The sequence below is a fragment of the Barbus barbus genome (assembly GCF_936440315.1).
Source record: "Barbus barbus genome assembly, chromosome: 13".
NCBI lineage: Eukaryota > Metazoa > Chordata > Actinopteri > Cypriniformes > Cyprinidae > Barbus > Barbus barbus.
This window is the reverse complement of record NC_136741.1, coordinates 27,605,018-27,620,234: the sequence shown is the minus strand read 5'-3', so window position 1 is coordinate 27,620,234 and position 15,217 is coordinate 27,605,018. Positions and strand designations below refer to the sequence as shown.

General features: G+C 35.4%; 3 protein-coding genes across 3 annotated transcripts; 1 reads left to right on the top strand and 2 right to left on the bottom strand.

The window, feature by feature from the left end:
- Positions 1–842: 842 nt before the first annotated feature.
- chmp4ba (charged multivesicular body protein 4Ba) lies at positions 843–7,364 on the bottom strand. Its single transcript, XM_079432426.1, has 5 exons — positions 7,045–7,364; positions 4,149–4,326; positions 3,865–3,979; positions 2,884–3,004; positions 843–2,122 (listed from the first exon to the last, which is right to left on the bottom strand). The coding sequence occupies exons 1-5, from the start codon at positions 7,226–7,228 to the stop codon at positions 2,058–2,060; spliced, it is 663 nt and encodes a 220-aa protein (XP_079288552.1). The 5' UTR covers positions 7,229–7,364; the 3' UTR covers positions 843–2,057.
- A 602-nt stretch (positions 7,365–7,966) lies between these two features.
- Positions 7,967–8,655, top strand: atp5f1e (ATP synthase F1 subunit epsilon). The gene is made up of 3 exons (XM_079432430.1): positions 7,967–8,083; positions 8,298–8,422; positions 8,520–8,655. Exons 1-2 carry the CDS (start codon positions 8,052–8,054, stop codon positions 8,419–8,421), a joined length of 156 nt encoding a protein of 51 aa, XP_079288556.1. The 5' UTR covers positions 7,967–8,051; the 3' UTR covers position 8,422; positions 8,520–8,655.
- A 257-nt stretch (positions 8,656–8,912) lies between these two features.
- Positions 8,913–13,854, bottom strand: LOC306879454 (tubulin beta-6 chain). Its single transcript, XM_079432407.1, has 4 exons — positions 13,723–13,854; positions 12,915–13,023; positions 12,354–12,464; positions 8,913–11,435 (listed from the first exon to the last, which is right to left on the bottom strand). The coding sequence occupies exons 1-4, from the start codon at positions 13,777–13,779 to the stop codon at positions 10,303–10,305; spliced, it is 1,410 nt and encodes a 469-aa protein (XP_079288533.1). The 5' UTR covers positions 13,780–13,854; the 3' UTR covers positions 8,913–10,302.
- Positions 13,855–15,217: the final 1,363 nt, after the last annotated feature.

Below are 15,217 nucleotides of genomic sequence, written 5' to 3'. Positions count from 1 at the left end.
GTGATACAAATCTGAATTTTCAGCATCATTTCTCCAGTCTTCAGTGTCACACGATCCTTCAGAAATCATTCAAATATGCAGATTTGCTGCTCATGAAACATTTCTAACTATTATTATTGCTAAAAACAGTTGTGCTGTTTAATATTTTTGTAGAAACTGTGATGCATTTCTCAGGATTCTTTTATGAACAGAAAGTTCTGATTTTATTTGAAATAGAAATCTTTTGCAACATTTTTTTTATTGTCACTTTTAATCCGTTTATTATTATTTTTATTCATATATTTTAAAAAAATACCAATCTTACTGATCCCAAACTTTTGAATGGTAGTGCATATGTATTTATTTTTCACATAACCGAAGCCTCATTTTAGTTGAATTCATGTGCCAGGACCAACAGAAACTCAGTCAAAATATTTTAATAACAATAATTATGAGATTATAAAGATAATGATATAACAATGATAAATCCAGCACCTACAAGATAATGAAACATACAAATGTTTCTGATGCAAACTGATTTGTACTTTCACATCCTGTACAAATCAGTTTGCATTATTACAGACAGCATGTTGCTTCAAAGCCTTCATTTTCCTTTCCACTGCATGAAAGAAACAGAAAAGCACCATAACATATTCCACTGGTGTCTCTGAAAGATTACTGACTGTATGCTTGTAATGGACCAGTCGGGATTCTCCTACCTGGACACTGTTTCCACAAATTCATGTTCAATATTCAATAGACAAAACCATATCTTCAAGGTGAGCACTGATGCGGTGAAGTGCATTAATAAAGAAATATTAAAAGAAACATCTAATACGCAAAGAAAAATCCAGAGAGGTGTTAGTTTGGCAAAACTTTAATGTAGGTGTAAGGTTGAAAGGCAGAGAAGGACAACATAAACGAGAGCGTCAAAAAGACAAACAAAACGATCCGAGTCTGATAAATAAACTGTTAAGTGTTTAGTGCTTCTCTCACCTCTCAATATTCAATACTCAAAAGTTTAATAGACTCTCAGGAGTGGAAAATGAATAAAACCACTGTGCCAGAACATCATAGTGCACTCTGTAAAATAAAGCATGATATTACAATAATCTGTGCGGTCTTTCCTGTCTGTACAAATCTGTCTGAATGCATTCACACCTCAAATATAAGACAGCAATCTACAACAAACCTTGTAGTTTTCCCCCTAACACAACACTCAGTTCAAGAAACCACTTCTAGTGTAATGATATCTTAGAATCATGAGCCATTATTTCTGAAATATCTCAAATACAGTACACGTTTCTCGAGCGAAGGGACCTATTCCATATAGGAATCCCATGCTGTCAGGAGAGTGTAAACCGTCACGCCATTAAAGAGAGATGCTATGTACAGTAAAAGCCTTACAGTTGCAGCAGCACTCAAACCTTCATGGCCACCTCTGTTCTGAAACGGAGAGCAAGACTTGTACTCATAAAGCCTAAGTGCTGATCTAGGACGTCCCGTGGGCGCTGTGGATATTGTACGTGGAAAGCACCTGCACTGAAACGCTCGATGCACAGAATCAAACGGGGCTTACAGTGCTTTTAACAGAACTTGGGAACAAATGAACTCGTAATATACCACATGTTCTCTCCAAAAACACGACAGATCGTTACAGACATTTTCCGCTGCGTGCAAAGGGTTTCGGCGAGTATTGGTTTCTCGGACCAAGCGGAGGATTTGCTGTAATGAAAGTTTGAAAATATATGACCACTTTTACAGGTAATGGACTGCCGAACACACAAACACTGATCTACAACAAGCTTTTTTCATGTCTGAACAGTCCAGAGATGAGGAGAAACGAGGCAAAACCTCAGACTTGCTTAGATGAGTGTGTTGACCGTAAGCCTGGCGGAGATTTTTTTGAGCAGCTGCATTCATGTTTTTGTTTTCCTCTTGTGTGTATTTAAATATTAACCTATTTTAGACACAAAGACGTCATACTGTAATATATTGAAGAGTCCTTCCAGGTCCTTTAGTAACAGGTATCGGAGTGAGGTTTATGCCTTGTATAGTGTATATGGGTATCGGGAGCATTAATTGGCAGCCCAAGCCTCCAGGTCTTTCATGTCATCCTCATCCTCTTCTTCTTTCTTCTTTGCTGCATTTATGAAAGACATTCAAGAACTGCATTTAATACAAGACCATTGTAAACACATTTGCAGGAGTCTAAAGAAGCAATTTGCAGCATCAAAATGACCAGAACTTGCTTAATGTCATGATTTGAGAAACATTATATTAGTAACAAGTAAAATAACATGATCTTACTGTATCAGTGTTTTTCAAATTAAATATTTACAATTTCAACAACTCACATACACTGCAAAAAATATATTTAAGTTGTAAATAAGCTGTAAAAATGATTATTATTATTATAAGTCGTTTTAGTGCATTAATTATGCCTTTTAATGCAACTTATAATGAAATGTATGATCTCATGAATAATTATAGCCACATTAATAATACATTATAATACTTATCTATTCATTGTTACACCTTTAGAAAGTATAATGCAATAAAACATGACAAACAAATCATTACACATTATAATGCATTTTAAATTTGGTTACAATTATTTATAGAAATACTGCATTACAAATAATGCAATACAACTTATATTATGAATACCTTTATTATGCATTATACTTTAAAGCTTTAAGTGTTACCAAAATACAATTTGCTTTGTTTTTTTACACAAAAATGTCATGTTTCATTCAATGTGTGAAATTTACTAGCAATTTCTAAGTGAAAAATGTCACCAAATCTCTTTCAGCATTGGCATGATGCACTAGAACGGTCTAAAACAAAACTAGATGATGTAAGGAGACTTATGTTTCCAAACACCATGTGTGTTTTTAGTACCTGGTCTGGCAGGTAAGGATGTAGAGGGCACATTTGGCAGTGGTACATTGTCTCCAATCTCCAGGAGGTTCTTATCCAACTCTTCCTGCTCCAGCTCCTCAAGTTCTGCTAACAGCTCATCCTGAAACAACACAACATCTATTTATACCTAGTATTAATATGCATCTCAATTTATTTATTTTTTTTTAAAGAAAGAAAAAATTCAGCAAAGCTGCATTAAATTGATCGAAAGTGACAGCAAAGAAATTTAGAATGTTTAAAAAGATTTTCATTTCAAATAAATGTTTCTATTGTTTAAAGCAATAAAGACACATAATAGACATTTATTTGAAATAGAAATCTTTCCACAAAAATATTAAGCAGTACAACTGTGTTCAACATTGATAATAATACTAAACGTTTCTTGAGCAGCAAATCAGCATATTAGAACAATTTCTGAAGGACACTGAAGACTGGAGTAATGATGCTGAAAACTCAACTTTGCATCACAAACATATTAAAATACAAAAAAAAGTTATTTTAAATTGTAATAATTTCACAACATCACTGTTTTTAAATGTATTTTTGATCAAATAAATGCAGCCTTAGTAAGTATTAATGACTTTAAACATTAAAAAAAAAAATCTTACCAACCTCAAACTTTTAGGGGCTTTTTACCTCAAATTAAGCGTCACCTAACAGGTTTAACAGAGGTCTTTGGCACAAATATGGTGTTAATGAGTAAGCGGATCTTTGATGTAGTTGCATGAGCATTTTTAGCTCTGACATGCAACGTGATAACATCCTGAGCACCTTAGAAATGCACTTGACTAGACCCATTTAGACCAGTATTCAGTGGTGTGTACTTGTGATCGCTTCACCCAAATTAGATGTTAATAGCGGGAGTAAACAGCACCTTTGTTAAAACACATAGAAATCTCCCAAAAGCTCAGCAGGTGAAGCTTTCATCATGGCTGTGAAGTTTGCTTGTTTTAATCTTACCTCATCAAATTCCTCCCCAAACCCGACAGGCTTTGAGATTGCGTCTGAAATTTCTTGCGCCAGCTCCTGCTGTTCTGTGATGTCCTGCATGAGTTCGTCCACTTTGTCGATGTCCCTGAAAGTACAAATTTAGATATATCATATATCAAAGTGTCATACAGAATCCTAATAGCTTGCACTGGTAAACTAATCTTGTTTAAGATCTCACAAACCCAAAACCTTGCCGTAATGAGGCTGATACCAAAAGGGAAGGAAACACTGATAATAGAAGAGAAGCTCCTCACATGTTGTCATGGGCAGCTTTCATGGCCTTAGCAGCAAAGCCCATATTCTTGATGACCTCAGTGTTGGTGTGAGCGTTCTCTAGTGCCTCCCGCTGGAACTCGATAGTAGAAAGAGTGCCATCAATCTGAGCTAACTGCTTCTCGTAGCGCTTCTTACGCTTCAGTGCCTGCAATGCAGCTGTTTCAAACAGAAAGAAAGGTAAAGCGATTAAAGTGCAAAATAAGAGAATTTTGGAACCCTCTAGAAAAGTACTGCATAACATTAAGTGTGCTTTTATTTAAAAGAGTTAAAGAGAACATTATGTAATTATGGGTCAACTGATTTAATTTGAAGCCCCTTTAATTTCAATAAAGATTTAGCTCAGTAAGCGTCATGCATTAGAAGTCCTCCTGTTACCCGGTAAGGTGGTTTGTGCACTATATTATCAAGTCGTTTTGGTAAGAAAGTGTTTGCGTGGAAAATAAATGTACAGTAAAGGTAAGATGGAAAGCCCATAGTGTAACACACTCAATACTAAATTAAAATTGTGAGGTCTCTGATCCACAACAGATTTGATTAGGGTTTTACCATGGAAAGTAAAGTCTACTACTGTTAATATTTCTCAGGAAAGCAGTGGTGCAGAGTTAGGGACTCCTAAATGAGGCACACTCACCAAACTTAATCAGGCAAGTGAGCTGCAAAAAAAGAGAAAAAAAGTGTTGCTTTGTAGGGAGAATCTGGTTGGCAGTCTAATAATGCATTAAGGACAAGCACATCAGTACAGACATGCTTTTCTTGTAAAGTTTGAATCCTGCAAAGCCAGCCAAGTAAAAAAAAAAAAAAAAAAGTGAAAGATTATATTTTGCACCAAGTCAGTAAACCTATTTTAGGACCATATAAAAAAAAAAAAAAAAAAAAGATCTGCCCATTCTCATTCTCAAAAAAAAAAAAAAAAAAAAAAAAAAACTATTCTTTCAGTTTTAAAGTGTTTATAAGCTGGGTTATTAATGCTAACTGAAACTAAAACCCATTCAAAACATTTTCATTATTTGAAATAACATAAATAATAGCCGAATAAAATAACTGAACTAAATGAACTAAAATAAAATACTTAAAAAATTGTACTTATTTTATTTCAACTAGTTGCCATTTTCATTTAGTTTAAGTACTTTAAATAACTTAGTTTAATAACTAAAACTAACAATCAAATGTATTAAAACTATAGACCTATTTAAAAATCAACCTAATAAAATTCTGTCATAGTTTCCTTTCATTTATCCTTTTGTTGTTGTTGTTTTTTTTTTTTAAATCAGGATGACACTGGAAAAATACATTTGAAACAGATGTCACAATGCAAAAAAAATGTCAGTATACTGTCAGTATACCAAACAAAACATGGTCCATATTCACTTTCTACAGATTTGAATTTTATACACAGTCAAAACAATGATTTGAGTTTATTTGTAGAAGATAAAACAGCAGCTGTGTTTGTGCAATATATGGAATGTAACCTTAATTTATCAGGTTTGCAATACAATAAAACCTCAACAGACTCTTACGTCATGTGCACGTTCAAAGGGGGCATTCCAAAGACGTCACCTGACACAAAGGTCATGCAAATTAAACACCTTTTCAATGAAGACACTGGAATTGTAAACTATGACCAAACATCAGTCCCACACCCCTAGCAGTCAAACCATCAGCGTCGTCATCTGTCATGTCCCAGAAGCCCTCACAGGATAATCAGATCAATTATTGATTACCTCTGTTCTGGGGACTTTAAATGTGGAGTTGTATTACAGGCCTCACAACCTAGACGGCTCTTTAATGTGGTCCTTATGTTGCCCTGAAATTATTTATGGAGCTATCTCTGGATTTGGACAACTCTAGTAGCAAAAAACTGACTTATAAATATACTTTTGTAACTGCATTTGCATCATTATATTTGCACACCCTGTAAGTGACACTAATGGAAACCATGACAAAGTAGGAGTATAAAACGACAAGTTTTCTCCAGGGTTTGAGTAGATGGGCAGTTTGCAGTCCTTTTTTATGTATTTAGTTCAGTAATAACAGTCAAATACAGAATGTTTTATTTAACAGTTCATAGAATGTCAAATAAAGAAGAAAAACAACAACAATAGTAATTTAAAAAAAAAACATACAAACAATAAAGTTAACATTTGGACAGCTGCATTAATTAAAAAAAAAGTTTTTATATTTTTATTTTGTGTTCTTATTTTTAAAAGGGTTTTAAAGTATATCTTATCACGGTTACAGAAGTTAATATATGAGACTTTTTAAATTATTCTTGACTTGACTTTTCTATTTCCTCTTATTCAGAAAGGTTTTACTCTGTAAATAAAGTTAGGTTCTAAATGTAAGGCTTTTAAAACATTTTCTCTGTAAAATGAAAGAAACAAAGGGCAACAAAAAAAGCAATATCTTCAACTGATGTGTTGCAGAAAGTGCATTCATCACATACAGTATGGATATATTTATACATCTGCAATATAACATCCGTGGATAATTTTGTATGTAATTTCCATTATTTTAGTTTCCGGAGTGACACGTGTTTGTCATCACCATGGATACTAGGATAGGTCAAAGGTTACCAGATGGAGAGCTACAACATTTTATCTGTCTATCCCAAGCATCCTGAAAGAATTATTCAAATTATAAAGCAAATTATCGTCCTAAAATCTAACTTATCTCAAGATAATTGACACAGCTCTCATGTGTTTTAGTAAAAGTCTAGCCCTGTTCATATTATATTACTTCAGTTACAAGATACGTTTTTGATGAATTCCTTTGTATAACAGACCAACATAAAACAAAGCTAAACTAACGAAGCAGTAACAACCACAGTGCCGAGCTAACCTGAGTTAACCAGCTAATCTTCTCCAGGTAACTCACCTCTTTTGTTCTTCGTGCCGTTTCTCTTGGCCGTTACAAGCTCCTGTTCAATCTTCTTCTCCAGGAATTCTTGTTTCTTGGACAACATTTCTTCTGTTTCTCGCAGTCGCTGGATAGCCTCTTGGGGGCTTGGAGATTTACCCCCCTTTCCACTGCTACCAAACAACTTCCCAAACAAAGACATCTTGATATTCAGTGATATTAGACTGATTTTAGTCTAGACGGGTCACCTCAGTGCGGCTTCTGTCTTGTTGTTGTTGTTTTCTCTGCGTCCTCCTCTCTAACCCAGGCCGCATGACATCATCACGTCACAGGAACATGACATCATCACGTCATGGCGTATCGAGCGTCTCATCATATACAACTATTGATATTACCATACATAAAAGTAATGTTTACAATTTTTAAACTATAATGTAGGGTGTTATGAATTTAAACGCAAAAATTGCTATTGTATAAAATATTATTATTATTTGTATAGGTCGTAAGTATATATGAACAATAAGCATCGGGTGATATGAAATCTTATGCAAACAAACTGCAACAAAATAAAAGAACCTTCTTCATGTATAATCCTCAGATAATGAACAGCATTGTTCAATAGCAATAAATGAAAATGTACTGTATTGTTCAACACGATTAATCCAAGCAGCATAAGGGGATTAATCAATAAATACTGCGATTGAGCGAGATTAATGAATTCATATTTTATATAGAATACACTGGAAAAAAAATTATAAATCTGAATTTGTGTAATTAAAACTTTCAAATATCCATACACAAAAATTCAACCTTTAAATTTTACTCAACTAGTTTATGGTTAGTGTACGTTGTATCATTAAACTGCGGTGATTGGGTCAATTGCAGGTGACGTATGATGAGTGACATGTTTGCCAGCCAATGAGACTGTACGCTGGTTTATGACGTGTATTCCGGCGGACGCACAGGCCTTGCTCTCGTCCTTGATCAGCGCGAACCGCAGCTTTTGACGGACTTAAGACGGAAAAATGGTTGCTTACTGGAGACAAGCAGGACTGAGGTAAATGAATGACAGATAACAACATAAAAAGCTGGGAAATTTGTATTTTAATAGCTGTGCGCTATATATGAGCCATGCAGTTGGTTTGGCCTTGCTCTGTATGACTTTGACTCTAGTGATATTAGCGTCGTGTTGAATTCGGATCACAGTGGACATATTCACACGAGCAGTTTCGGTTGAATTGTTCAGTAACTTAATATTTGTCTTATTTCAGTTACATCAGGTACTCTGCGATCTGCGCCAGGGTCGTGCGGGCAGCACTGAAGCCACAGCTGAAAACTGAGGCCATTAAAAACGCAGAATCCAATGTGAAGGTCACTAAAATGAAGACTGTATAATGTGAGTTAACATTTCAGCTGTTTATCTGAACTGCACTGCTGTAAGATTCTAATTTATGTTGTTATACATGATTGATTATCTGTTTGCTTTTTTGTAGGATCTGTAATTGCATCCTTCAATCCCCACTTCTCCACGATCTCTGTTGGATTTACAACAAGACCTGCAGTCATGATGATTAAATGGAAGTAGCTGTGTTCTTTTGATAATAAATTATGAAGAGTCTCAAACTAAAACAGCCTTCACTTGGTGTGTTTTTATTCTAAAGAGTTTTCTGTTCAGCAGGTGTTCACTGGGTGTATTGTGTAATCTATCAGATCAGTTTTACTTAGAAGTAGCACTGGCTTTAGAGCATCAGCAGAAGAGCCAATAACAATGAAGTAAATGTGGCATTTAGTATGATCTCAGTGTAAGATGTGGGCAAATTTGGCTTTTCAGTATGTACAGTGCTCTTTGTATATAACTCATTTTTACATGAACAAAACAAGTTTTTCAAAGATGAATCTATTTATTTTAAAATATGTACAGTGTTTCATTCATTATGTAAAACTCCTTAGATTAACAAATTGAGTAGTTTAGTCTGTTGCTGATATATAAAAGTTTTTATTTTGATGCATTTTGCAAGAAAACTGATGGGTGCTTGACATAAGTGACAATTAAATGGTAAAAGCTTTAGCATTATAAATATTTTAGTACAATGCAGATACATCAAATAACAGTTGCAGTTTATATTGGTAAAATAATTTTCTCATGCTTTTAAAGGATAAGCAAAATTAACAAAAAAGCTGAAATGAAGCATTTTTTGAATATTGACAACAAATAATTTAAGCCTCTATATAGCACTATTACACCACACAAAAGAAAAAGGTTTTGGCAATATGTATTTCCCCCTGTATTTTTGTTGAGATATCTATAGATATTCATTATTACAGAACACAGAAATTGTTTTGTTCTCCAGTGATGTGACGCATCAATATAGATTAATGTTTTGATATCTTTATATAAATTAAGCGTTACAATAAACTATACACTACCGTTCAAAAGTCTGGGGTCAGTGAGACTTTTTTTAAAGGAATGAATACTTGATAAGGAAACATTAAATTGATCAAACATTTATACATTTAAATAAATGCTGTTCTTTTGAACTTTCTAATCATCAAATCCTGAAAACTGTTTTCAATATTGATAAGACATTTTTTTTTTTTCTAAAAGTTCAGCTTTCCATCACAGAAATAACTTACATTTCATAATATATATTATAAATAATATTCACAATATTACTGTTTTACTGTATTTTAATTAAATGCAGCCTTGGTGAGACTTTCAAAAACATTGACCCCAAACTTTTGAAAATATATAGGAAAGATTAGAAAATGATATTTGAATTTTGAATAGATCCTAATTTTATGTTATTATTATTATTTAGTCATTTAGCAGACGCTTTTATCCAAAGCGACTTACAAATGAGGACAACCGAAGCAATCAATTGTAGTATTAAAACAACTAAAAACAGATTCAAAGCTAAAACTTTATAAATACTTCTATACACATTTTTAAAAATAAAGAAATTAAATAAAAATGACAAATGCATACAACAAAATTTCAAAATTTAACATTTAAATGAAAAACCAAAAAAACTATGTGATTCATCATTTTCTCCTGTAGGTCAGAAATATTTCACAGTTTGCTATGAACAGTGGCGCTAAATAGTATCTGAACACTTAAGGCACATTGTCATTAAATTACATAAAATATATACCTTTCAAGCCAAATATTTTTTCTAATGCAGTGTAATTCATATATCAGTTCAAACTGTATCTTAAGTGTCTAAATCTCTACACAAAATCAGATCCACTCTTGCCATATTCTCTAAAGCCCATGCGTCATTCGCTGACAGAAGTTTCAGTGACCACCTCAGTCTTAATCTCCACTGGAGTGCTGCGTGCTGTTGATGACAGACCCTCCTCTTCTGGATCTTTATCTTCTGCATCATAATCAATATCGGCCGTGGCATCCTGATATTGCTGGTACTCTGAAACCAAATCATTCAGGTTGCTCTCGGCCTCGGTGAACTCCAGCTCATCCATGCCCTCCCCCGTGTACCAGTGCAGGAAGGCCTTGCGTCGAAACATGAGCGCGAACTGCTCTCCAATGCGCTTGAATATCTCCTGGATGGCGGTGTTGTTTCCGATGAAGGTGGAGGCCATTTTGAGGCCTCGTGGCGGGATGTTGCAAACGGCCACTTTGACGTTGTGAGGGATCCAGTCTACGAAGTAATTGCTGTTCTTCTGCTGAATGGCTAGCATCTGCTCGTCGACCTCTTTAGTGGACATGCGACCGCGGAAAATGCCCGCCACTGTCAGATAGCGTCCTCGACGTGGGTCGCACGCGGTCATCATATTTCGGGCATCGAACATCTGCTGGGTGAGCTCGGGCACCGTTAGGGCACGGTATTGTTGGCTACCGCGTGCGGTTAGAGGAGCGAAACCTGACATGAAGAAATGGAGACGTGGGAAGGGCACCATATTGACGGCCAGCTTCCGAAGGTCAGCGTTCAGTTGACCTGGGAAGCGAAGGGAGGTCGTGACCCCGCTCATGGTGAGGGATACTAAGTGGTTGAGATCTCCATAAGTTGGCGTTGTGAGCTTCAGAGTGCGGAAGCAGATGTCGTACAGCGCTTCATTATCAATACAAAACGTCTCGTCTGTATTCTCAATCAGTTGGTGGATTGATAGGGTGGCGTTATACGGCTCGACTACTGTATCAGAGACCTTCGGCGAGGGCAGTATGCTGAAACTATTCATGATGCGGTCAGGATACTCTTCTCGGATCTTATTGATAATCAGGGTGCCCATTCCCGAACCAGTGCCACCTCCCAGAGAGTGGACGAACTGGAAGCCCTGCATGCAGTCGCAGCTCTCGGCTTCGTTACGAACGCGATCCACAACCTGCTCCACAAGTTCTGCGCCCTCAGTATAGTGACCTTTGGCCCAGTTATTGCCAGCTCCAGAATTGCCTTTACATTTATAAAGAGAAAGCAGGATGAGGAATGATGTTATGGCATATGAGTGGTATTGTGTCATTGTATCAGCCAATCAGATTTCAGAGTCTGAATTCGGGTTCGTTCACAGCCAGGGAGGTTAACTTTACAATAACTATAAAGTTTTAATAGTCGTTATAATTCTATGAGAACAGTGAAGTCCACACCACAATTATAACAATAATGACAGAGGAACGATATCGTTGGAATCATTTTTTCCAAGTGATGAATGATAAAAACACTGGCAGCCAATAACTTTTAAGAGCACATTTAAAAAACTACAGTGCACATTACTGTGCATTGGTGTGGAAACTAACTTACATAGTGTATATTCATGGTTGTTCATATAGATTCATTCATGGTCAAGATAAAGTTATTAAAAATGTAATCCATCCATTACATGCACACATTTTGCTGACACCTTTATCTAAAACAACTCACACTGCATGCAAGTTATGCATTTTATAATTTGATGCACTCTCTGAGAACCAGATTCATGGCCACTGTGCTACAGTTTGAGCTTTGTTTTGTAGTATTACATTGCATATTACATATATCACAATACACACTTAAAATACAAGTTTTTATTGCTGTCGCATGGCTTTATAAATTACCTTTAACATCCATAGATCCTCACCATTCCACAACAGGTTCTATATAGTGGAAAGGGGTTCCTTAATTAAAAAAAATATAATGTTCACACTAAGAAAAAATAGTTTCTTTTAAGAATTGTTTACTGAAGGTTCTTTGTGGAGCCTGAAATGGCTCTTCTGTGGCAACACTGTGAAATCCCCCTTTCGGAAGCTTTATTATATACCATCCCTATTTATATTTTATAGAATTCAACTCATGTGGTATCTAAAATGTCTTTAATGTAGCTGATTGCTGACTCACCGTGTATAAAGTTATCCGGTCGGAAGAGCTGTCCTATGTGACTGCCCCTCACGCTGTCCATAGTGCCCGGCTCCAGGTCCACTAACAATGCTCTTGGAACATACTTGCCACCTGACAGGCAATTAAACATGTCAATGAGACTTTTGTTACAGGAAGTTACTCTGCTCCTCAAATCCAAGACACATTTACAGATAAAGAAAGATTATGAAATCTAAGGCTACAATTTAATTAAATACCTGTATAATCTGATCTGCATTTAATGATTATAATGATTAAATATTAATATTTTTATTTTTTTTACAATAAAATTTTACAACAGTAATATTAATATTTATTTTAGAATTAGAGTCAAAACATACTATTACTACTACTAATACTACTAATTATTATTATTATTATATTATCAGAACTATGATCATGTGAATGAGTTGTTAAATTATTGACTAAATTATTGTTTAATTGTTTATTATTAAAAAGGGGGTTTGGCTGACAAAAAAAGTTTGGGAATATAGCCACTGCACACAAGCATTAAACATGAATGTAACGTGTAGGTCTGCATACCATGTGCTTCGTTGAAGTAAACATTGACCCTCTCCAGCTGAAGGTCCATGTCGCCCTCATACGCTCCTACTCTGTTAATACCATGTTCATCACTGATCACCTCCCAGAACTGCAAACACATGAAAATTAGTCACCATATTTTCTCCAATGAACTGCATTGTGACCTGCTTAAACTGATATCTTCAGCACTGAATGAAATGTTTTGTCAATTTCTTTCTCTACACACAGAGTCAAAGCAAGCCTTCAATAACTGACTTGCCTGTTGAGTTTAAGTGACTTGCAATTGTTTTTCCAGTTTTGACCACAATACTACTGCATCTATCACTCAGAAACACACAGGCCGCAGAGCTCATTTCCATGATAAAGAAGGCCCACCCCGTCACAAGAGGCTCTGTGTTTCTTATCTTACACTAGACCAATTTAGGGTCAACACCCTTGACCGCACGTATCATAACTTTATATATTTATTCACTTTAAAAACACATTTCATACTTCAAATATAGTAGTAAAGAAGTTTTTGTTATTGATTTTAACTGAAAAGCACATTACAGCAATATTTAGCTACTAACAGAATGCTGTTCAAAATGACAGTAGACTAATAAAATTACCATAATAATAAAAGAAGTGCATGACATAAACAACTAAGAAAATTAACTACTAATTAATACTCATAATAAAGAAATGCATGCTCATTTGTCTGCTAAGCCTTCATCAGATTGGCTAGCTTGAATCAACTTGAGGTTAAGATGATAATGCAGCTGCTAATCATAAAAATACACATAGAAACCCATATTTTGAGCCATCGCACCTTTGAGCCGATCTGATTCCCACACTGTCCGATCTGTAGATGAACAATCTCACGCATAATGATAGATTTGGCACGTTGAAAGAGCAGGAATAGCCTTGACCGTGAGTCTGAGGTGCCCACTGTGTGTGTAATACCACTGATGACATCATCGAGAGGGAGTCACCCATATGTCACATAACGTACTAGTCAGTGTGACACTTACAACAGACTACTGCCTTTCAGTCAATAACAACAATTGTGTTGCAGGGTCAAAGTTTAGCACACTGTGAATGACCAAACTGATGATGTTTGTTAAGAATGTAAGGATAGTTTAGATATTTGAATATTTAAAATGAAAAAAGTCCTATCATCATGAGCTTGGATCGGTCGCCGTCTCTCTGGTGTGCATGATAAGACTCTTGCGGGCCCTATCTGCTGCAGTGCAGTGACACAGACCGCCAGAAGGACAGACAGACCACATACTCATTGTCTATGTGTTTCCTGCAAATGGTAGCCTATATGTTGGAGCTGGCAGTTCTGTACAGTATGAAATTTTCCATCCTCCTGGTCTGGAATTTCAGAATACCCAGCTAGCAAAAACTTTCCCATTAAGTTAAAAATGCTATTTCTGAATGCCCCAGTTTTTTAAATGTTTTTCTTGGATATGCAAATGATAAGAGAACGTTCAAATCTGCCAATATTATTGGAATTTTGCATATGAATGTTCTCTGAACAAGTAGTAACATTGCTTGTTGTGCTCCAAGTAGTTTTCACAAGAACTATTTATTTTACTCCTACTTTTAATAAAAAAATGGACTCAATCATTCATCTTCCTGTCATTTATTAAGGTGATTCTAGACTATCAACATTCCAAAAAACAATAAATAATCTAAGTTAAGATAAAGCACAAGTATTGAGACCTGACCTGAAGTGGAGGGAATGTGTGAAATGGCAGCACTCTTATTGATAATGTCAATGCATGAGGCATGCTGTAGGACAGATTAAGAACAGAAGGCATGCTATTGTGCAAGTTATTCAACCTTCCAAGAATCAGAAGAGAGTTCGTATATTTAGCAAAGTGCTGTGCTTTTTGAACAAACCATGTCAGATCTGTAGTTACAATGAGGGCTTTCATGATTTCAGGTCATTTTATTAGGGGAAATTAAACAGAAATAGTGAAAGAGGGGGGATGAGAGAAAGCAAAAGATGACAAAGGGCAAGAGATCCATCTTCACTTTTAATTTATTCAATAGCCTGTGTGACATCTTTACAACCCTTTTAATTCATATCATGTCATACCTTAGAAAATGTTAACTTTCTACCATGTCATACCCTATGTGATATATGACAAATAAATAAATAAAAGCTTTATAGGTTTTTTTTCTTACATAAGCACTGTTTTTTCTAATGCAAGGAGGTGCGGGTTCAAATCCTGACTTATCTTTGATTATAAGGATTTAAAAAAGTAAAAGAAGCAAACAAATGTGCAAGATGATGCTACTGGTACACTGCAATG

What these genes read in the sequence shown, in the direction of transcription:
- chmp4ba (XM_079432426.1), bottom strand. Translation starts at nt 7,228, where the DNA reads ATGTCTTTGTTTGGGAAGTTGTTTGGTAGCAGTGGAAAGGGGGGTAAA. An exon ending in CGGCACGAAGAACAAAAGAG is followed by an intron (nt 4,327 to 7,044) that starts GTGAGTTACCTG and finishes TGTTTGAAACAG; the next exon opens with CTGCATTGCAGGCACTGAAG. An exon ending in TTGGGGAGGAATTTGATGAG is followed by an intron (nt 3,005 to 3,864) that starts GTAAGATTAAAA and finishes GTGTTGTTTCAG; the next exon opens with GATGAGCTGTTAGCAGAACT.
- LOC306879454 (XM_079432407.1), bottom strand. Translation starts at nt 13,779, where the DNA reads ATGCGTGAGATTGTTCATCTACAGATCGGACAGTGTGGGAATCAGATC. An exon ending in TTACTTCAACGAAGCACATG is followed by an intron (nt 12,465 to 12,914) that starts GTATGCAGACCT and finishes ATTGCCTGTCAG; the next exon opens with GTGGCAAGTATGTTCCAAGA. An exon ending in ACCGGATAACTTTATACACG is followed by an intron (nt 11,436 to 12,353) that starts GTGAGTCAGCAA and finishes ATAAATGTAAAG; the next exon opens with GCAATTCTGGAGCTGGCAAT.
- atp5f1e (XM_079432430.1), top strand. Translation starts at nt 8,052, where the DNA reads ATGGTTGCTTACTGGAGACAAGCAGGACTGAG. An exon ending in TGGAGACAAGCAGGACTGAG is followed by an intron (nt 8,084 to 8,297) that starts GTAAATGAATGA and finishes GTCTTATTTCAG; the next exon opens with TTACATCAGGTACTCTGCGA.